The following is a 24,283-nucleotide window of genomic DNA, read 5'->3' as shown; positions in this document are numbered from 1 at the left end:
TTTTTTTTTTTTTTTTAATTAATTATTATTATTATTTTACATTTTCACACAAGGAAAAGAGATTCAAATTAGCGATCTCCGCTTAATGAGACGTGATACACAATCGATTGAGCTACCCCTTTGAGCCAACCTGCTTTTTAAAATACCCATATTTTACTGTTTATTTTACCTTTATATTTTCACTATTTTATTTAAATATTTTAAAAAATATATATTTTATTTTATTTATTATTTTTTTGACATGTCCGCATAAGAGGGGAGAGAGATTTGAACTAATAATTTTCGCTTCATTAGGTGTGATCCTAGCCAATTGAACTACTACCTCTTGAGGACATATATTTTATTTTTTTAATTAGACAAGGGAATGATAGAATAAATAATTCTTTTTTTATTTATTTTTAATTTTAACATTTGATGACAGAGAAAAAAATGCTATTTATTATATTATTATAAAATAAATGTAAAATACAAAAATAAAATAAAATAAATAATTCTAAGATTACTCAAAATTTTGACATAGAGATACACTACACCAAAACCAGCCATGCAAACCCTATCCGAACTTGTGATTTTCGTAGCCACAAAGCGAGTCCTCAAGGATATAACCTGATAGGATGGCATGTTTGAGAGAGAGACTTGGCCACCTAAGCATTTGTGATATGAATAGCTCGATCACCTCAAGCCTCTACCAACTCATTCTGTCATTTTCATCGAGATCGATGGTTTGAATGGACCATGGCTGGCTTGGCTACAGACAAAATCAGCTTCACGACTGGGCCGGTCCAGAAAACAGACCTGACCTGCATGGATCACAAGGATACGGTCTTGGGCGCTCTGATGTTTATTTGAGGGGCCAGAGCTTTTTAGCCGAATAATTGAGGTAGCCCATACCAGACAATCCAAGATGAGGTGGCCTTGAAATGGACTTGGGCTTTCAGCTCAATTTAGGAGTTAAAGTAGAAAAGCGAAAAACAAAAAGGCTCACTTACCAAAAAAAACAAAAATACTCGCTAGAAGGAGGGCTCGAACCTCCGACCTTGTGGTTAACAGCCACACGCTCTAGCCAACTGAGCTATTCCAGCTTGACGTTATATGTACTCAATAAATCTAATATCATGTTTAATTTACAATTGCCAACAATACAAATTCACATCAAGTAGAGAAAACCTTGCATTTCGACTTATATATAAGCCAAAAACATTACATAGAATACACACGAAACACATTTGATAGGATCTCAAAACCTATTGAAATTTTTTGTCGAGTGAGTTTGCAAAGGGTGAGACAGGAGAGGTAGACACCGGAGATGATGGGAAGAAAGCAAAGGGCGACAAATTGGAGGTTTGGGTTGGTGAAAATTTTTGATCCACAGCTGGGTTTGCCCGCGACCCTAGTGGGTCACGGCCAGAAACCCACGTGGGTCTGGCTAGACCCAGTCGTGGGTATGTTTATCCACGGTGTGCCTTTGATTGAGACTCGCCTGGGTCTTCTTGTAACCCAGCCTGTTGGTCACCAGCGTGGCTGTGGAGTTTTCGGCGACTGCATTCGGCCGGGGTGGAGGTGGTTTAGGGGTTGTTAATTGGTTCATGGGTTAGAATGAAGAAGAAAAGGATGATGAGTATGTCTGGTTGAAAAATCCTGTGTTTTCAATCCTATTCCAAACAATGATTTTAGCTTGTGTCAAATATTTATTGAATGCTGTAAATTATAAAAATTGTGTTTTACATTGGATAGTAGGGACTCTCTATATTTATAATATAGAATATAAAATATCAAGCAATGCTATTACTTGATAGCTATCAAGTAATGCTATTGCTAGGATTTTTATAATATAATATAAAAATATAGACCTTTATATTTTATAATATAATTTATATATGCTCAGTACAAGATGTAGTCTTTAAACACTTCATTAATTTCTCTCTTTCTCTTTCATATTATTGGTTCTAACATATATTTCTACATTTATGAAGAGCAGAAACACTTCTCTAGCTTTCAGACACAACACCGATCTGCGCCACCATCCCTAACTGACTTTGTCATGTGCACACAGTCTTTGTCGGCGGACATCCTCCCCTCAACAACATGTGCCTTCAAAGTCTTGTTCAAATTAATGCTCTTCGATTTGTACGAGTAGGTCATGAATCTCTTCAAAATCGACAGGTACAAAGTAACTAAGAATTCAAACCGTAACTTAGTAGTGCTAAATAACATTGCCATGAATTTAAGATCAAGAAAGAAGTCTTTTCATAATTTCATCCCATCCCCTTTTGGATTTTTGCCTAAGTCGCCGTATGGCTCGTTGTTGGCCATTCTACATTCACATGTCGCCATTGTTGGCCACCCACCAGCCTTTGTTCCTCTGGCAATGTTTGTCGTCAGTCTTTACTACCGTCTACAGCCCATTCCCGGCCTTTGTTGCCCCATCATCATTCTTGTTTTTTATTTTAAATTAAAGGTTTTAGAATCTTATACCTTGAGTTTGAGGAGATGTTAAAATATATGAAAAATATACAATATTTTTTTGCATATTCCATATTTGGTTGATGTTAAAATATTTACTGTTTACAGGTTAATTGTAATCAAATCAAGATAATTTGATTACCATATTTATATTTGCTCATCACTATTCTATAAATAGAGATATTTGTATTGTAAGTAAAACAATTAATGAGCACAATATAATTCTTACAGTTACCGGAAGTGGTGGATATACGTAAGTTTTTAACACTGAACTACTTGTAAATTCATTATGTTATTTTCTCTCTTGCTTCTAATATTATTTCTGTAATTTAGTTTTTCTCACAAACAACACATCATCAACGCCTCATTATTTCAACACCCCTCAAGCATCACCCTTAGATGGTTTACGTTAATTGACTCATATGTCAATTCATATATCATTTGTCAACCAAAGTAAGCATGCAAGGAACAACTATAAGATGGTTAACGATAATTAATAATTAATCTTCTGGTTCAAGGCTGAGGGATAAAAGGAATCCAAGAAGGTCAGAACAAGATAAGCAAAGACATGGAAGTTGGAACCGTGGACACCAAATCCTAGGGGGCTAAAATGTCAGCATTTGACCCTGTCCCTCTGCTTCAATTATCTCTTCCCTTATAACATTTGTGAAACACGACAAGTACCAAGTCCCCACAAATTTTGGTGGGGTGTGACTGCTGAAGCTGTGGTTGTTCCAAACTCACATGCTTAAATCATATATCTATACATATAACTTCTTTTCTTCATTTATCCATCTAATTTCTTATATGTTGGTAGCTAGAATTTTCAGGAAAAGAATATTATGCGTTTGCCTGGCTCACATGATCATGATCATTTTGTGTTTTGTTCTCTTATTATTGACAGAATCTTTCACATTTAATTAATAGAGGTGTCAAACACTTGTTCAGACAACTACTGCCATTAATCTTATTTAAGAAATAACAATCGAGCTGTTCAAGCAATAAATCATCACTAATATTGGAGATTCTTTGATCGATCTCTTTCTGTTATATATCTGAAGGTATATATATATACACACAGGATTGATTAATGTAGAAGAATGTTTCATGAGTTGATCACATTATTCCCACATATTTACCATAAAAAATAAAAAGAAAAGTCAATGCTGTAATCAAATCTTGCAGTTGTTTGTCTGCAGATGTGTCCATTCAACTGAGAAAGTGACGATCATTAGTATCCAAAAACTTCATTACGGTCATGATCACTTCGTGGGGTCGGCTCCATTAATATCAGTACTGATTACATACAAAGTGTGGTAAAATATCAATTACTTAACTTATTGAGATGAGACAGCATCTTCTAAACCACCAATAAACATTTTGATAAAGCTGAGGAGAAAGATAACGATAAGCAACAATCATTTCAAGGAAGAAAATTGAGATAAAGAGATATTACAAAAGTGATCGACCAAATATGTTGACGTGATAAGATGATGTGAATTGTAATCCTTTTGTAACTGTCATACCATCCTTTTGACAGAATCATGGGAAGCATTTTAATTATTACTTTTCATAAATCTATTAAGATTTTATAGTAGAAATTGTAAATGTAAACTTTGTCTCTTTTATTCCTATCTCATTTTTATTAAATATTTTACGGATTAAACTTTATTTATTAAAGAAAAATTTGATCCTATATATAAAAGAAATGTTAAATTGTTGATTAAATATTTAAATTCATAATTTCGTTATAATCTACCAGCTATTTGATTTTACTTTTTTCCTCTGAGGAATGGAGTTTGATTTTGATAAATCAAACCAGTTCTTCATAGAAATATAATCGATTTCTTAGAGAAAACTTTTAGAGTACATATGCGAATCAAAAATACTTTGGATACCATGTAACATTCCAGTCCTACATTAAAAAGATGAATAACTCACAAAAAGTCGGTAGATTATAAAGATATTTATAAATGTTAAATTACAAATTGATTTTTTACTTGGTAAAACTGAGATTTTATAAGTGTTTTTAGAGAGTCTCAAATTGACTAGTATTTTTGGAATGATATTCCGTGCATGCTTTCCTTGTATCATTACAAATTGTGTTAAAACAACCTAGCGCACTTGTGCACTATTGGAGCACTGCATAAAGTGATAATGACAAGGACGTCAGTAAGATGAACAACTCACATAGAATGGATAGATTATAAAGACACTTATTAATACTGCTAAGTATCACATTAGTTCTTTATTAGGTACAACTTGCTTTATAAGTAATTCTAAAGAGATCTAAATTGATTAGTCATTTTGAAGTAATAGCTCAAATATGAATAATAGTATTTTTTCGTGGATCGTTACATAACAACTTTTACTCTGACCTTCTTACAAACTCACATATCAATCCATAATTACATTTTTTTTTTTTAATAATAAAAGATTGTAGTATACCTAACGTACATACAAGAATTTGAGACATTCACTTCTGCCCATCATAAATCTGTGTCTTTTTGAAGTGGGAACAGACACAAAAATTATTGAGAAAAAAAAAAAAAAAAAAAAAAAAAAAAAAAAAAAAAAACACTTTGTAAGGCCCACAAAGTTAGTACAAAATGATTTACTACATAGATGCTTGGTACCTACAAGAGAAACGCATCTTCTTCTCACTCATAAAGTTATTGAGCAGAGCAACCATATGAGAAGGCAGGCCAGGCGGCATAGTTGAAAGTTGGATCGATCCCACATTTTGTGTTTGAAATGGAGAGGGATTCCAGCACCCACCGGCGATCCTCGTACTTGTCTGGCTGCATGATGTCGCCTTCGTGCTTCCCCTTGCATGAAGAAAACGGATACTCCCGCATCCATTGCTGCAGCCATAGCAAAAGAAGCTGGAGATGGCGAAATCTTCTTAGGAGGTTTGTCAGAGAAAGCAAGAACTTTTATGGGTCAAAGCCTTTGTCTTTCCATTATGATGCTGTTAGTTACTCGCAGAATTTCGATGATGGGTGTCACAATAATGAAGTTCCTGGACGCCATCATTCTGTAGTGTTTCAAGATGTTAGATGGGATTAATTTCCGTGAGTAATGAATCTTCTGTGTGATTAGTAGCTTAATTTGTAGTTTTGATGATCACTGTTACTGTTAAGATCTATCTCAGTTTAGAAATTAATATTTTTCTTCTCATATATATATATATATATATATATATATATATATATATATTATGCCTTTGATCTTTTTGGTATCTTGGCTATGGCCTTTATAAATTTCTAAGCTGTTCTCTTGGGATCTATGGCTTAAAAGAAAAGAAAAAAAGTGACTTTTCTGGTCTAAAATTTAGTGGCTGCCCATCAATTCTTTGGCTGTTATTGATCACGTACTCTGCATAATTATTCGGATGCTGATCTGCTGCAGAGTTATTCCTTGCAATGCATTGAAATCACTTGTCATTATCCTGCTCCAGCAGCACCACCAATGCTTGGGCAATGTTTAGTCTAATTTAGTGATAAATATAGTACACATTTAAAAAATTATTATTTGTAATTTGTAATATATATATATATTTTTTTATCGATAAAAAAGGTTGAGAATTAGATCAAATGGTAATTTAGTTATATACAAAGAGAAAGTGAAATTGCGTATAGTATTTTTAAGAAGGTAAAAGAAGAGAGACTGGTCTTGGTAACATTATTTGAACACGGTCGTAGTTGTCTCCTGGCTAACGGTTGAAAAATTAATGACAAAAAGAGCTTAAATGGGACCCATCAGGGTAAGAAATTCACATGTGCTAACTTAGTGATGGATTAATGGTGGACCAATATTGATGAAATTCTCAGTTCGAATTTCTTGAAATTTGAACAGGAAATGAGAGAGGGAGTCGAGAGGTCCGAGCGTGGACCAAGGCACTCAGACTTCATTTAAGTATAAATTTTGAGAAAATCCAGCTCATCCCACATAAACACATTTCCTTTTTTAAGACGAAGGTTTACAGTTTAAATGGTTATAAATTTGAGATGGTCACAAGATTAGGGATCATTCTATGTGATTTATAGGCTCCTCAAGAAGAGACCAAAAGGGGTGGGATCTGCAAGAGCCATGTAAATACAGAATAATTGCAACATGGATATGCAGAATAATTATGGTTTTCAGTGGGCGTAGGACACCCCACTTGACATGGCTGGAGAAAGATAGCCCTACATAAAGGCCACAGGAAAGCTTGCGACAGTATGGCATCGGCTTATTTTGTATTCTTCTCTTAAACTTTCTTTGTTCTCCTTTTTAGTTTTTAACGTATTCCATTGTTCATTGCATCCTATGGGCCTTCATCTCATGGATGTGACGTTGACATGATGCTACATGTACACTGTCTTATATTCCAAGGGCTTTCATCTTATGTGATGATGTACTCCTAACTAAATATTTTTCACGTTTTTATATGCTTTTATGGAGGAGGGTTATGGTCCATGGATCAATGACCATATATATATATATATTACCAGATGAAGATGGCTCCAAAGATTTAAATATATGTATGTATGTATTACCAAATGAAGGTGACTCAGAAGCTTTAAATCCCACTTCGAACAAAAGATGCACTTATAAATTCCTTTTTTTTTTTTTTTTTTCAAATTTTTTATTCGACACTTTATACCTTTGATAATATATAGAAAAAAGTTCATATACCACCTTCAAACTATCACCAAATTGACAATTCAATTGAGACAATATCTACCGAACTATCAAAAAATTGACGATATCAAAACAAACGGAGCTTTAATTATTAAATAATGCAATGCTAATGTTATTTTTCAAGTGCTTAGTACTCCTTAATGTGGGACGGGATTTAAAATTACTATTAAATACGACATGTACTCTCATTTTTTATTTAATCAAATGATAATTTTTACTGTCACAAAAATAAATAAATAATTTTAAAGTATGCTTAGCACTCCTCGAAAAAAGAAATCTCTCAATTTTGACATAAAAAGAATATAACAAAGAAAAAACAAAAAAAAAGGACTGTTCTTTTTGGGCCCAATAAAAGGAATTTGTTAGTAAGGCTCGGCTAGGCCCAACTAATCATTCATGCGTAAAGACATCAGTCTCTTAAATGGACTCTAAGCCCAATAGGAGGGGAATCAGAAAAGTAGGAAGATATTTCCACGGTTCCACCTGTGTGTATATATGTATAATTGTTTCTAATCATTTCCACCTGTGTATTTAAATCTCCCGTGCCGTTGCTCTTCCAGATACTTTCACGCTCGCTCTGTCCAGGTACGAATCAGATCCTCTGGTCTTTAATTTGTTCTCCTTCACTTTGAAAATTGAAACTCATAATCTTTCCATTCGTGATTCGTCTTTCTGGGATTAATCATCAGTGTCTGTGTCACTCAACTCGTGCTGTATATCTGAATTAGACACAACCCATATGTGTTACTATAAATTTTTGCATGTATGACCCGCACACGTGTGTATACACACAAAACATTTTGTACGTAATTGATGTGTGTTGTTGTAAGCATTTATGTTGAGATTTACCTTTACTATGATGGGTTTATTGTTTTGGCAAGTTTCCTCGTGTCTATGGACTATGCATGTGATCATTTGATGCAATTTCCTGTTGCTCGATGATTTGTTGGAAACTTGGAGGCAATTTCTATTCAATATGAAATGGGAAATTTTCTTGGCCCTCTCTGGTTTGTATCGGAAAGCTCAATTCTTCAAGGCTTTAATGAAGCTACTATTTTTTTTTTTGGTATGGAAAATATCACAGTTCGGTTTCACGGGATTCTCTAGTACTCTGCTTAATGTTTGTCCAAATTCTCAGCTGAATAGATATGTTTTAAAGGGCTGCTTTCATTCTTTGAGAATAAGGGTGCCAAATCATTCGCAGAGTTTTTCTGCTCACATGGTTCTCGAATCACATGGTCCGGAAGGAGGAAATTTTGTCCCTTGATGTGTAATAATTGGTACATGCTTATAGTAAGGCATATAAATTCAATGCCTCAACTATTGAGGTACCCCATTTTCTGAAAAAACTGAACCCATGATATCATACCTGTAAACATGACTAGAGAGTGGATGACACTAGAACAATCAAAAGTTGAAACAACACCCATGCAATAGGATTACTGTCTACTAGTATCTGATGAGAAATGGGAGAATTAAGGTACTGAAGGTTGATATCCTTCAAATATCTACTTTTATGGTCAAGGACAGTCATTATTGAGTGATATTTTAGAGAAGGGGTTCACCTGATGTATTCATGGTTTGGTTTTTGTATCTGTTGTCAATCATAGCTTTCTGATTCTGATGCAAGTTTCGGATGAGTTTTGCTTATAAGAAATTTCTGGTTCAAGATGACATTTTGTTATAGATCTCTCTTAAAATTGTCTTCAGTTCTCTGATTTGTTAATCTTTCTGATTTATATATCTATATTTGTTTTATTACCAAACTCAACTAGAAGAATGGAGTTCAATTCAAATATATTGTACATAATCTCAATCTTAGATCTTGGCTCAGGTGTAAGCCGGTGGAGTAAGGTTGTGTAGGTGACTCATAGGCTTAAATCTTACCAATAGAAAGGGTCAATAATTATAATGATGATGATGATGATAACACAACATCAGGAATATAATTTTTAGTGTCATAAGTTCCTTTTTAGAGCTGAAAAAGATTTAAGCCCCAAAAGATTTCATTCAGATTTTCCTAGAATGTAATTTACATAGATACAACAGGTATTTGCTTCCACCAATGTCATGACTGAATTTGATGTTAATTTCAGAAACAAAATGTCATACTGGCATTGTCCTGATTCAACTTATCTAGCTCATCTCACACCAAGAAGCATGTTCCTCTGTGCTTCATTATTTGTTTAGAGTAAGTTGAATAACATTTGTCCAAAATCCTCAGTGCATTTCTTTGATGAAGTTGTACTCTGTTGCAGTTTCATGTATTATATTTGGGATAAATACTGAAATAGAAAATAAATAAATCAATCTGCAATAAATTTTATGAAGGGTGTGAAATAAATTTTTACTTTTATTCTGTTTCTTTTGCTGGCGTCTCATAAGCTTGTTGATGGGGCTGGCATAGCTGAAGATGGATAGGAACATGCAAGTCCTCTCTGATGTTAGTTCCATATGGAATGAATGAATTTATGCCTGCTGCAGTCGTGCTGTAAACCTGAGACATGAGTCTGATTGTTATGCTCAAGAAGTGTACTAGTCTCATATCTTACCATTTCAAGGGGGATGTAAGGATGGTTTATAAGTTCTTGAGGGATGTTTGGAGTTCGGGTGTTATAAATCAGAATACCTTCTTGTACAATTCCCTGTTTTCTTGATGAATAAGGTTTACCTTCTTATACAGTTCTAGATTTTCCTGATGGATAAGATTTCCCTGTAATAAAAAAAAAAATAGCTTTTATAGATGACATAATTCTTAACAGAAAATTGTTACAAACGAAAACTAGTTTTTTTTTTTTTTTTTTTTTTCTGGAAAGAAGACCTTTCGGTTTAGTTCTTGTATTTCGTCAGTTAAGATTTGTTCCTGCAAAGTTAAAAGATCATGTTAAGATTCATGCAGGTGCTTCAGATTTAAACTCCTTGTACTTTACACACACACACGGGAGAATATTAAGCATTGCATCAATATTAAGTTTCTGACCTTTTTCATTCGTACACCCTGCAGACTCATTTCTAGTTGATTCTCCAGATCTTGTAGGTCTTTGACGCCCAAACCATAAAGTTGTTCTCCCATCATATGCCTGTCTTACCATGACATTATTTTTATTGTAGGTTACCTGTTAGGGGTTAGATTTATATTCTATATCTGGTATCTATTTATATGATAATTAGGTGAGATACATGAGGTCAATTCATTGTTGTTGAAGCATATGTATTATTGGCTGCTACATGGTTTATATAATTTGGAGTAAACTGCATGATTATACTGGTAATGTTGGAAAAACATAGTAATGAAACTGGTTTTTGATGTGTTTCATGTAGTGCACATTTATCTTCATCTTATGTAATAGTTTGAACTTCTGAAAAATAGAGTTTGATTGTGTTATTTACTTCATTTATTTTTGGGAAAAATGAAAAATCAGTCTTTATGGTTTACTTGATTTACAATTAACTCCTTGTGGTATCAAAACGAACTTAGAGGTCCATGAGGTATGACAAAAAACAATTTACTCCCAAAAGTCAAATTCCGTCCACTGACTTAACAAATTTCGTTAGTGTTACACTGACTTAAATAGGACATGTGTCACAATTTTATTGGTTTTAACGTGTGACACATCAGAACCAATAAATTTGACTATAAGGAGTAAAATTTTTTTTGGCATACTTCAGGGACTTCTGAGTTCATTTTGATACTATAGAGAACTATTTGCAAATCAAGCAAACCACATAGACTAATTTTGCACTTTTCCCTTTATTTTTACTATTGGCAGAACCTTTTTATTTTTGGTCTATCTTTTCTGTGTTTGACTGACTGGGTATGTGATGAAAAAGCAAGAAATTGACTGTAATTTTGTCAGCCCCTTATTTTCTCCTGCTTTAGCCTGTTTTAGCATGGTTCAACCTCCCCCCCCCACCAAAAAAAATGCCCTTATGAGGGGTTTATGCTTATAGAATTATCAATTATGCCTCATTTGTCTTATCACTTCCAGGATGTCAATGGATGCTTTTCAGTGCCAGAAAATATTTTAATATACATTTCCTACTGTGATATTTCTCTTATATTTGTTGGATTCATATAATTCCTAGGTTAGCAAGGTACAAGCATTGTGTATAGCATCCAAGAAATAGGCTACTTATGTGGATTATCATTTCTGATATTTTCAGGTTAATCAACTTTTATTTTTGCTGTGAAATTATGTAATTTAAGCCAAAGAGAAAGATGGTACCGCTGAATTTCTTGCAAGTTCTCTAGTTGTTGCCTTAAGATTGCCGCCTCCCTTTGCCAAAACTAGCAAGTACAGTAACAAAATTAAGTGCACGCAAAATTATGAGATTCTTTTCTGCATCCTGACTGAAAGGAAACAGAGATTTAAAAATGTGTCCATAAACATTAACTACTCCAAATAGATAAGCTTCCAATGATTATCAATAATTTTAACTATGACCATTGCTGATTTGAAATTGCTTAATGCCAAGCTACTAAAGCAATATTGGACTGTTTAAGAGCTGTGGCAACATATAACGTAATCAGTATATGATTCTCTTCAATATGTTTGATTTATTAATGCATTGACTATCACCAATTGGTTAGTAGCTCAAGTTTGTGGTTTTTACTTATATATATTTGTGTAATCATTTAAGGTGCAACTGTCATGTCTGATTCAGATTTCAGAGTTAGATAATGGCCTGTTGAAATGTGCTCCACTCTTCCATACTCTCGTGGGCTAGTGGTTATGCAGTACAAATAATAAGCATGGAATGAAGGACATACAAATAGTAAGCCTTAGCTAGCGATCAACTTGGACGTTGAAAAGGTTTATAAAAGCTATTGGTGTATCAGGTTCATACCTGCGTCAATGTTGATTTAAATGAAGTTTGCTGAGATGACCAGGAAAAAAAAATGAAGTTTGCTGAGACTCCATTACTGATAGTAAAAGATATAGGTATGCATTTGAATTTGGTTACCTCTTTTCCTACATATGCTGGCATTGATGGAAAGATCTCTTTATTCACACCCGTGTACATGATGAGTGCAGAAGTGATAAGCTAGTTTATTTTGAAGTTTTGAAGTTACGTTGTGCATGCGACTTTTGACCTAGGTCCACTTGGTTTGCTTTTCTATTGGATTTGTGTCAAAAATATGCGTGAAAGGCCTCTAGTGGTCGACTCTTTTGTTGTCTCTGCAATTTTCGTCTCTACACTTAAATGCCAATATCTAGGTTGTCCATTATGTTGGGCAGTTGGGACCAGATGCATAAATGGTCCAAATACACAATTTGAACAATGACGCAAAAAGATATGGTTTCATAATCATAGCAATGTGGTTGATTTAGCATCCAATTCTGTGTGTCATTCCATCACTAATTTGACATCCACATCCTGCAATATGCAAGAATAACTAATTCCAAGTTTTCACGGTTTTGACAGTACTTTTTCACACATTACTGACATAATTTTATATTCAAGTATTAATTTCTTGCAGCATATGTACTAATGCATTTAGTAATTTCTTGCAGTACAGTACTGATGCATTTAGCACAATTCTTGAATATAATTCTGGTTGATATTGCAAAAGCATCAAGAGCTTGTTTGGAAGATATATATGTAACACCCCACCTCAATGACACACAATATTGTCTGCTTTTGGCTCTCCAAACCAGACTTCCTAAGAGGTCACCCATCCTAGTACCACTCCAGTAGAAGCACGCTTAACTGCGGAGTTCTGATAGGATCATGGCCATCACGGCTTTAAAATGCGTTGTCGTCATTAAGTGTATAGTATACATTTAAGCACATTCTCATCTCCATACCTATGCGATGTGGGACGTCACAATCACCCCCTCTTAAGACCCAGCGTTCCCGCTAGCGACTCTCATGGGATTAGCCCATTCTTGGCGTCCATCCCAGCAAGTGCCTCATGGGATTAGTCCATTCATGGCGTCTAGTGCCCGCTAGCGACCTTTATGGGCTTATGCACGCTCCCCACATCTCAGGCTGGGCAATGACTCTGATACTATATGTAATACCCCACCTCAATGACACACAATATTGTCCGCTTTTGGCTCTCCAAACCAAACTTTCCAGGAGGTCACCCATCCTAGTACTACTCCAGCAGAAGCACGCTTAATTGCGGAGTTCTGATGGGATCATGATTATCACGGTTTTAAAACACGTTGTCGTCATTAAGTGTGTAGTATACATTTAAACACATCTTCATCTCCATACCCAGGTGATGTGGGACGTCACAATAATTGTGACGTCCCACATTGCCTGCGCATGGAAAATGTGATGTGTTTATATGGAATATACTTTCTCTAAATGGTATGAGGCCTTTTGGGGATAAATCCAATAATAAAATTGTGCGGGCTTGGCCCAAAGCGGACAATATCATACCACTTGGAGCAGGAGATGTTACATTATGGTATTAAAGCCATAGCCCAGCCTGAGATGGGGGGAGCGTGCACAAGCCCATGAGGGTCGCCAACGATGACGCTGGGTCCTAAGAGAGGGTGATTGTGACGTCCCACATTGCCTAGGCATGGAAAAAGTGATGTGTTTATATGAAATATACTCTCTCTAAATGGTATGAGGCATTTTGGGAATAAATCCAATAATAAAACCGTGCGGGCTTGGCCCAAAGCGGACAATATCATACCACTTAGAGCAGGAGATGTTACAATATAACAGGTAACAATTAGCGGGTGTTTATGATTTTGCAAGTGTAAGCAATAGGCAGCTGCTCATATCCTTGGCTGAGGTGAAGATTAAGTTAATATAACTAGATAAATCAATCATGATGGCACTATGATTATTAAAAATTTATCTTTGGACTAGATAAAGCTTGAAGTACAAACTTTATCTTTGGACTTGAGGGAAGCATGAGATGGACATTTCAGCATAAAGTGAGTATAATTCTTGGACAAACCATATCTTTGAACAAACTAAATCAAAATTTAGCTATTCTTTATATATATATATATATATATATATATATATATAATTTTAATGAAATAAAGAAACAAACAGATCTGCAAAAAGCAACTCCCAAACACAAAACATTAAAGGGGGACCGAGCATAAGCTACACACAAGTCTTTGAGAAGGACAAAGGCTAAATAACTAAAAAGTACCTTAGAAAACCTTCACAACCCAGTTAAATCTCCTCCCCCCTCCGAAAGAGAAATGCTAGGCTCACAAAATATTTAAAAAAAAAACTTATTACAAAGTAATGTGGCATAACATGATTGAAATTCTTAAAATTTGAATTCATCTCATTTTCAATCATGTTGTGTCACATCACTTTGTAAGAGATTTTTTTTTTTGTAAAATATTTTTTAATTAGCCTAGCATTCCTCCCCTCCAAATACCTCATAATCAATGGGAAAAACATCTTCATTTTAAGTAAAATTGAAAGGATCTATTTTACTATCAAGGTTTTGTTTTGTTGCATCTAACGGTGTACATGGTATTATGTTATTTAAAATTTTAAATGAAGTAACAACATATTTGTTATATGACAACATATAGACCATTAGATATGTGAAATCTAATGGCTAGATGTATGTATATGACCAACGTTTATGCATATGATGAACTTACACGTACAAAACAGTTTTGGCAGGTCACTAATGCGAAGTCAAGTACGACTCAGACTTGGTAGGATTTTGTTATTAGGTATCTCATTGTCGCAAATCTCCAGTGCTCATGCAAACAATATCTTCAAATAAAGCTCCAAGTTATTGTGGAAAATTTGCGAGAAGGATTGAAGGGAGAGCTTAATGTGAGCATACCTTGGCGTCTGATGCTGGATTCTGCAGTTGCTGATGTTCCTCCTTTGATTTGTGATATCTCTCAGTTACTGCTTTCATGCTGGTGAAAGTAATTAGAATAATCAGATTTTGCAGTGTTGTACTGATCATGCTGTAATATGCATCAGTGTGAAAATCTAGAGCAGCCATGCATGAGACGCCCCTTCATAGTGGAAGAAAACATCATGTTTGGTGTAAATTAAGATAATTAAGTTTTACTGCCAATCTTAAGGTCTCTCTCTCTCTCTCTCTAAATTTCCACATCCACAGGTTGAATCCTTAACCTCCTCCTTGTATTACTCAGCTAGAAGATAGTAAAGTTATTTCTATGAATTTAAGAGTAAATCTCAATAGGTCAGTTCAAAATGGATGGACTTTCAAACTTTCACTTTGGGTAGGTGTCTGAATTGAGGAAGTAATTAATTTAGGTTGTTTGAATTGCAATCTATTTTATTTTTTCTGTTTTACTTTTCTAAGACTGCTTTCGGCTATGTTGTTGCATGCTTACCTGCACATGGTCCCTCCATTTAGCTTATTAATGATTTAATTCTAGTTATCATACATTAAACTATAATGTTATCTTTTGGAGCCTTTGAATTGGGACAAAAGCTAGCTTAAGCCACCAATGGTGCATGACACATGATACACAATTACGATGTATCAGAGAGTATGGAAACTTATTCATTTATTAAAAAGAATTGAATCAACCTAATATTAGACCATAGGTTATTCTATCAAAATTGCAAAAGCAGGCTATGAAAGCTATTGGTGCATTGTAGGCCACAATGACGTGCCAAATTTTTCGGCTGCTTAATTCATAATTTTATTAGTTTTCCATGAAAAAGAGAAAACTTTTCTATAATTGGCAGAAGCTAGCTCTTGAATGAAGAAGGTTTTTCGATTGCAAATAAAATGGATTAATTCAAACATATATAGCTTCATTATGAGCTGCGCGCTGTGACAATGCATGCTACCTAACACACACAATGATTGTGTACCCATAAGGATAATGATCACTTTTGCATTCAAAATACAGGATCAGATAATTAAATGATAAAACAAATGTTATCTATGCATGCAAGTGATCATCATTATCGATCCTTATCATGTATGCACCTCGATCTCAATAAAGACATCCAAACCACTAATATTAATTACTAGAAGCAATAAATTAATGTAACCAAACCATTTACATTATTAGAAGCATCAGTACTATGTAATTGTACTAGGATTTAGAATCAGAATCATCCAAATTTATCATGGTCATCCTATTACAAATGGCAAAAGGTTAACTTTTGGATACATCAAATACGAAACTAAAGAAATGTCTTGCTAAATCACAGGCTACTCTTAGTTTAAGCTGACAGAAAATGATGAATTCATTTAATTAATATTCTCACACTCCCTTCTCATGTGTGAGTTTTAATTCTTCATCAACAAGTGAGATTGAATATGTTAAATTATTTAATTGAAATGAAAAGGTAAACTATAGAGTTAAGGTTTGAACTCAATATATCTACTTTGATATCATGTTGAAACAACTGATAACTATAGAGTTAAGGTTCAAACTCAAAATCTCTACGTTGATATCATATTAAAATAACTGATAATTTAACAGGTTTTTTGTAGAATGATTTATACTTGCTTTAGAGTGATCAATTCAACAAGTACTTCTTAAGATTGTGGTATGCTATTTCTTCTAGAGTACTTGTAGAATAATTGGCGTATACAGTAGGAGTACGTGAGTTACTAAATCCCATATTAGGTAGTAATCACAATAGTAAATTTTATATATAACTTAATAAAAAAGTTTTAAAAAGAAAATTTGAAAACCAAAGGAGGCCATGCTCCCCCTGGTCTATATATATGTAGTTCCATCCCAATATATATATTTTTGGGGCCAAACTTATAAGTTTAAACATCTGAATTAGGGTAGTGTCACAGCATATTATATCAAAGTCTCACTTGTAGATTCCCTATATGTTTATGTAGTGGGGACACACATGAGGTTAATAATGTGTGATATATCATGGGAGCTAGTCAAGTTCTCTCTCTCTATATATATATATTGACAAAACAAAAAAAACAAAAAATAAAAAAGGGAAGAAAAATGAAAGAAAGAAAGAGCTGAAACAATCTGAGTTGAGCTACATCTCATGTGGTCATTGGATGGGGTTCCTGATCTTCAAAGCCATTTAATACCAAACAAAAAAAAAAAAAAAAAAAAAAAGGAGGAAAAAAGGAAAAATGTAAAGAAAGAAAAAAGTTGAAAAGATATCTAAAGATATCTAACATTTGTTTTAGCAGCTTCCTCAAACCTTCAACCTAAAAAGAAATGAATTTTATTTTATTTTTTCAAAAGATGGAATGTAATAATGATCTAAGCTAAGATACATGTGGTTAAAACTACCCATAAATTGAGCTTAAATTAATCATGGTCATATCTTACAAATAGCTTTCTTTGTTTTGATTATTCTCATTGGTTCCATACTAGCACCTTAATTAATTAAAAATGCAAGTATCTCGATTTTTATATATTATCACATCGTTATCCTTTCATCAAAACATTCATATGAGTATACAAATTTCCTTTTAATTTATATATGTTTGATACCGGTTCATAACTACTTCTCTGCTTCATCCATGTTACTCTATTTGTTCGAGAGAAAATGTTTGAAGTACTATAATTTTTATTACAATAATCTTCTACAAATTGACTCGACAGTCCATGTGGCAGTGTCACATTAGCTACAATAGAATTTAATTATTTAGTTACTAGCATTGTTAGTGTCACATACGTTATTACATTAGTTTGTAAGGGATTTATAGTAAAAGTTTTAGTATCCTTTAACAACACTTTTGTTTGAGTAATACCCTTTGTTTTTTTAGTTTTTTTTTAATCTCACATTCATTCTAAGAATTGATCCAAGATGATGAAAATTAACATTTTTTTTTTAAAGTACTACTTTCATTCCACTGATCATCACTCCCTTGTTTTTGCTCCTAGTTATACCAAAAATGCATTTTATTTTGTCTTAATAATTCATAACTTATGATCATCAGTAAAATATTAATCTTAGATAAACAATCCAACAATTCGTGATATATATATAAAGAGAACTAAAGACACTGCAGTCCAAAATAGATGCTATATATGTTTGTTGCGTTTGAAACTTCCAAACCTAAGAGCTAGAGTAACTGGTGCGATCTACAACGGGTTAGGAAAATAGCATGCATTAATTTCATCAGCCACTTCTATTTACCTGATAACATCTGCGTTATAATTCACCATCACTTTCCATCTTCTGCCATGTTTGATTGAGTGAAATATATATTTGATATCCAAAAATGCAAAAATCAGTCCCATCCTACTATATATATAAATAGCAGGTTTATGCTCAAACCTGAAACCTCGTCTAGCTGGCTAGATTTCCTTGCCAGGGGACTACGGTATATAGGTACCTAGCTAGTGGCAAAGCAATATATATAGCTAGTCCCTTTATTCTTTTTCCAATTTGATTCTACCTTTCCCAAAGAAGATCATCCTAAGAACATTGTACATGATCCTTAAACAATAATGACAAACATATATGTATATTTTTTTAAGGAAAATAATTGGAAGAAGAAAAAAAAAAAAAATCAAATAATATATAAAATCATATTATCTGAAATTATGCTAGACCTGGTGCTTGCAAATTCATAGAGCTTTCCAGTGCTGGAAAAGATGATAAGTCCAACTTCAGCATCACACAGGATGGCCAGCTCCTTGGTCTTTTTGATCAACCCCTTTCTCCGCTTTGAGAAAGTAACCTGCCTGCTCGTTGAATTACCGATCCTTTCAATTGCAATCTTCCCTCTCCCCATCCCCCCTTGTGCTTTCCCCACACTTTTAGGGTTCCTGCAATAAAGACCCTTCATCATAAATAGTTTGAAAAAATCTCAAAAGGGTAAGACCCGAAAGGCTTCCATGAAAACTTACCTTCAGGTTGATCAGACAAAGCAAGAGTTTTGACTATTGATGATGACAAGATGGTCTTTGAGGTTTGTGTTGCATCTTCGTTTAGCTTAGCTTTATGGGATGAGAGAAAAAACGGCTTAGGGGGTGGTGAATATAATCATAATCATATATACAGAAATGGTAAATGGAGAAGAGTATTCATATTTTATCCAAGTATTTTCATGGCGGCGTCTGAGGTACGTATCATAGAGTGACACGTGCATGGGACTATACGTCCACTTGTGTTACTATGTAGGAAAGTTTTAATGGCACAGTAAACAATATTTTGTTCAGCATTTATTTTATTAATTAGATTTAAAAAAAAAAATTGAATAATGAATCATCGAATTCGAAAAGAAAAACCTAAGAAATCTGTCGTTGTAATATTAATGGTCCGACACTTTTGCCATTGAAAAAACAAAGGGAGGGATATTATGGTCTTCCTGCATTTCTCCATGTATTATAATAAGTCTGTTAATTCAGAAACCATAGCAATATATATAATAACGCAGGTGAAATTTTCGGTCCATGTGTCAGGCAAAAGGTAAGGTTGAATTTGTGGGGAGAGAGAGAGAGAGAGACATCTATTGGTTTTGAAATCCGAAAAAAGGCAAGAAAGAGACCAAAGTCATGCATATCCAAAATGCAAAGTCCATTTATTATTATTATTATTATTATTATTATTATTATTATTTTTATGAATGAATTTTTTGTATTACTCACAATCAAATACTAGAAAAGGAATCAAAACAACCGAACATCCAAATGAATTTAGAATTTGTAGGACACAATGACACATATAAGGAGGAAGATTAACACAAAATAATTTAACGTGGTTAGGGAAGATTTCCTATGTCCATGAGTATCAAGGAAAATACAATGAACCTCTGATCTCTCCCTCTCTCTTCTTATTAAACCTTAAACTATCTCTAAGATATATACAATGTATGTATATAAATTTATTGCATGGCCTTTATTTAAGGCAAAAATAATCCTGTCCTAAGGAAGGTAGGATTCCTAATAGAGAAAGACCGGAAATTAATATGAGTTTGACGTCTCAAAAATTAAGTTAATTAATCTTATATTGTGAAATTAAATTACGTGATTGAGATTTATAATTGATTTTAAGAAATTTCAATTATAACTCGACTAATCCCCTTATGATGATAGTGCCTATATGTGATTTAATTTAGATAGAACTTAATTTACACATAATTGCTTGGTTGCAAGATCGAGGTTATAGTGAATTTTGGCTTCCTAGAAAGTGTAGAAGTGTCATCTTTCTTTCAACTTCATGTTGGATTCTCCAGGCTCTCCTCTCAAGTAGCATCCCCTTGAGGCCACCCTCATTTATTCGATCATATTGTGATTCCCTCCTCTTTTCTCAACTAATCCAATTACGAAGTGTTCCTAGCATATCTTCGCTTTCTATGGCTTTCTTTCCCGATGCAAAATTCGTAGAATTTATTGTAGTACAAATAGTGCAGTGCATAATCTAGCGACATGGACCCTCCAAGTAACGAATACAACATAAGTCTTTTTATTTATTCCTAACTCTCAAGACGTACTGGATCTTTTATAACACTCAACATAAGTTTCCAGATTTTCTGCTTCTTCTAACATGGAGGATGAGGTATGGTTCTGCCACTTTGTAATTCAAACTTGGAGGCTGCAAATCACATCTTTTTAGGTTGTGTTATTGCAAGGATTATATGCAGGAATTCAAGTTGTCCTTTAAATGTTGAAGCTTTTGTTGATTTGCACATCTCTAATTGGGTTAAGACTATTGTTAATCCTTCTAAATTCTTAGCTATCCCTAAAAAAGAGTCACAATTTTCAGATCTTTGCATCTATTGCTATGGATCAAATTTAGTTTTTTTAGAAACCAAATTGTGCATAACTTGTTTCTATGGAGGTGCATTCTATTCTATGAGGTATTAGACATGCTGTTAACTCTCATATAGATAATCCAACTCTCCCTTCTCTTTAAAAGAAAAAAGTTTTCCCTCCTCATTGTGAGGCTCCCCACTGCCTCTTGTGGTTGTTTTAAGGTAAGATGGAATTAAGGAGTTTTTCTTTTTTCCTTCCTCCTCCCTTTCCCTACCTTCTTTCCAAGTCCTCTTGTTTGCTCCCTCTCTCCTTTGTTTTTTTCAAACTCTTTAATTTCTTCCTCTCTAGCAGCACCGTCCCCTCCACAGCACCTCTCTGCTCCTCCACCACTACTGAGCTGCACCATCCCCTCTCCACCACAAAACCCCCGATCTCAGCTTCCTCTCTATCCACTTGCGCCCCCTGCTACTCTTAGCCTTAGTATTAGCATTGTTTTATTGATATGATTTTTTTCAAAGTTCGATCTATCATCCTCCGCTGTCCAGGCCACCGACGAGCCTCACCATTGTTTTCCTCAGCCATTTTGCTCCACATCGACCCCCTCCATTTGACCACCACATGTTGGCGTGAGGCCTTCACGCCCTGACGCTTGGATTGTACTCACCATCCTAGCGTTGTTCTCCTCTGTCGTAGCTACTCTTGTTGTGTTTATCTTATTGCTTTATTATTTTGTTGTGTTTTTTGGATTTTAGTCTCCTTGTGCCACTGTTGTTTGATCTTGTAGTGGAGACTTGTGCAACCAGAGTTCGTTCTCCCTCTTCATCGGCTTTTGATCAGTTTTTGACGGTGTATTTCCCATTTCAACTTCCTTTTAGTGGTTGTTATTTCTTAACGAGAGTTTTAGAAGGATTGAAGGACTTTTCGAGGTTCTGCCTCTTCCTATGCCCCATCTTGGGCTACCATAACATCAACTTTTGGTGTAGTTGCCCATTATAATTGGAGAAAGATGTCGATCAACAGCGAAAACCCATTGTTGGGAAGCCATCGGAGAGCAAGCATGGCCAACCACCAATTTATTTTCTATGTAACATAGTTGATGATAAAGCAATAGTAGTTGCCTTATTATGGACTAAGTCATGAAATTTAAACTCTACTTTCTCTAGGGTTGATGGAAGAAGATTGGTGTCAATAAAATGATTGCATGATTCTCTAGGATATATAATTACTTGAAAAGAGGTTAGCGGTTAATAATTAGCTTTCAATAACTGTATAAGTACAGCTGGTTGCGGTTACTTAAAAATACTGATGCAGCGTGACTTAGTGGGCTGTAGCGAATAACAACAATAAGGAACGGGATAAATACTTCTAGACATTGAGACTATCAAAGATCTAAGAAATCTTCTCAAAACACTAGAGCCGATCTAGGGTTTGAAGGAAAACAAAGAAGAAACTCAACTCTGAAAGTTCTTATTGAACAAAATTCATATATAAACCAAATCTGCGTTTCTGGAGGCTATGCACATATATTTATAGACCCCTAAAACCCTAAACCTAATAAAATACGAAATAAAGTCGGTTATTGTAATTCTTCGATGCCCGTCTGGACGGACACCCATCCGGACGTCACTTAAGTCCGTCCGGACTGCTACTCAAAACCCTAAAAAATAACAGAGCTACGGAGGTGTCCGTCTGGAGGGCCCCAGACAAAAACTCTAAAAAACATGAAAGAAACATAAGACATCCGGACTTGCGGCAGACGAGGCTTTAGACGAGTACTCTCGGGTTGGGCTCCGTCCGGACGGGTTGTAGACGGGATTGCAGACGAGGCATTCCGATCTACATCATCCTCCCCAGGTTGGAGAGAATTCGTCCTCGAATTCGGCCAGTTCTTTCCGCGGTCCTTCAGGTGCCCCGTCAACTCATTTCATTCTCCCTTCTTAAGATTAAGACAAGGCAATACCCCACAATAAACGTGATGTTCTTCATCATCGAGATACCTTGATGAGTGTCGTGAAGGCCCCACACACCACTTGGCAATATTTCGGGCTTGCAGTACTTTTCTTGTTCCTTTTCCCTTCCACATGCCATGAAGATACTTAAGAATGGGTTAGTCGTTGTTTTCCTTGTAAATATGTAATTTTCCTCATCCGCATAAAACTCACCACAATCATTGTTAGGAGAGTTTAAAATATCTTCAACACCTAGGAAATCAGCATAATCAACCTCTTCACCATTAAAATTAGGCATGTCACCTAGAGGATCTTCATCAACCTCATGAGGTTCAGAAACCGCATCAGAATTTGCAATACCATCCTCGGGTCCTTCCTCTTCCAATGGATCATCTTCTTCAGGGTAGATACTGCCAAACATGGGAGAAAATTCATCTTATTTGTACTGTTCATTTAGGTCGGATGGCAAAGATCTTTCATTCGGATCTACCTCAATGACATCGTCATCATAGGTTGGTGGGGAATTCTAATCTACGAATCCTTGTGAAGGATCTTCAACATCTTCATGCTTGAACTCTTCATTAAGGAACTCAAATTCCTCAAACTTTTCATCCACATATGGATTTGGCTGATGAATTTGAGGTTTGCGAATAACGGTCAAGTTGTCCCTCCGCGGCATCTCCGCCTCAATCCGTGTCTCCTTCCTAGACACCTCTTTTTTGTAGGACTTTTCTATTTTCTTTGTCACAGCTATAGACAATTGTCTCAAATTATGTGATTTTTGGCCCATGCTATAACTATGGGGCAAGAAAGCGACTCGCATATATTTTAATAGTTTCTCCCAACTATTTATCTTCAATTTACCTTGCCGTACCCTATATTACTTTAGGTGCGGCTATCACGCCACAACTCTTCCCTTGAATGTATTTACCACCAAAGAGACTCGCTGTTCATTGGGCACCCCTTTGAATTCAAGAACCTCTTCAACAGTTACCACCCAATCTAGAAATTCTTCGGGTTGCAGATCCCCTTGGAATTTTGGAATATTGAGTTTGAACCCATTCACCCATTGATTGGCATGAGCTTGTGCATGGCGCTAACGTTTGTGCGTTCAGCGCTCCGCATAAGGGTTCCTGGATCCATTTTCATTGTGACCACTCATGTTGGATAATCGGGTAGTGAGGGTTTCGAATTGAGCCCTCATAGCCTCGACTTGCTCCTCTATGTGTTGCCAATGTTTAGCGATAGATTTTCCTTCCGCCTCCGTGTACCGCGGTCTTGGTTGGTGATGGTGATCGTTAGGCCCACCAGCTATGTGTCGCAAACGAATTGTCGGTTGCTCCTTACTTGCTGCCTCCGTGTGCACGTGTACTTCGTTCATGTCTGTACAACAGTTGCCCCTCCCCATTCGTTGAAAGTACTTGGGCTTTGATACCAACTGATGCAACGTGACTTAGTGAGCTGCAACGAATAACAACAATAAAAAACGGGATAAATACTTCTACACCTTGAGACTATTAAAGATCTAAGAAATCTTCTCAAAACGCTAGA

The 24,283-nt window shown here is 35.1% G+C and overlaps 1 protein-coding gene, 1 long non-coding RNA gene and 1 other non-coding gene across 5 annotated transcripts; 1 reads left to right on the top strand and 2 right to left on the bottom strand.

Annotated features, from left to right (window-relative positions):
* Positions 1–1,008: 1,008 nt before the first annotated feature.
* On the bottom strand, positions 1,009–1,082 carry TRNAN-GUU (transfer RNA asparagine (anticodon GUU)). The gene has a single exon. It is a non-coding gene; the product is annotated as a tRNA-Asn (tRNA).
* A 6,587-nt stretch (positions 1,083–7,669) lies between these two features.
* Positions 7,670–14,927, top strand: LOC132170693 (uncharacterized). Of its 3 annotated transcripts, none has more exons than XR_009438983.2 (3): positions 7,670–7,734; positions 11,815–12,092; positions 14,761–14,927. It is a non-coding gene; the product is annotated as an uncharacterized LOC132170693 (long non-coding RNA). The 3 variants fall into 3 exon arrangements; XR_009438984.2 differs by having other exon boundaries at positions 7,689–7,734; positions 11,791–12,092; XR_015912616.1 differs by lacking the exons at positions 11,815–12,092; positions 14,761–14,927 and adding an exon at positions 9,535–9,848 and having other exon boundaries at positions 7,680–7,734.
* Positions 7,752–18,993, bottom strand: AGL21 (AGAMOUS-like 21). Its single transcript, XM_059581770.2, has 8 exons — positions 18,936–18,993; positions 18,639–18,854; positions 14,939–15,017; positions 11,376–11,437; positions 10,130–10,229; positions 9,971–10,012; positions 9,779–9,862; positions 7,752–9,646 (listed from the first exon to the last, which is right to left on the bottom strand). Exons 2-8 carry the CDS (start codon positions 18,818–18,820, stop codon positions 9,503–9,505), a joined length of 693 nt encoding a protein of 230 aa, XP_059437753.2. The 5' UTR covers positions 18,821–18,854; positions 18,936–18,993; the 3' UTR covers positions 7,752–9,502.
* Positions 18,994–24,283: the final 5,290 nt, after the last annotated feature.

Source organism: Corylus avellana, chromosome 1, assembly GCF_965113065.1.
Source record: "Corylus avellana chromosome 1, dhCorAvel1.hap1.2, whole genome shotgun sequence".
In the NCBI taxonomy this organism is placed as follows: Eukaryota; Viridiplantae; Streptophyta; class Magnoliopsida; order Fagales; family Betulaceae; genus Corylus; species Corylus avellana.
Note: the sequence above shows the minus strand (reverse complement) of the source record. Positions and strands in the feature narration are given on the sequence as shown.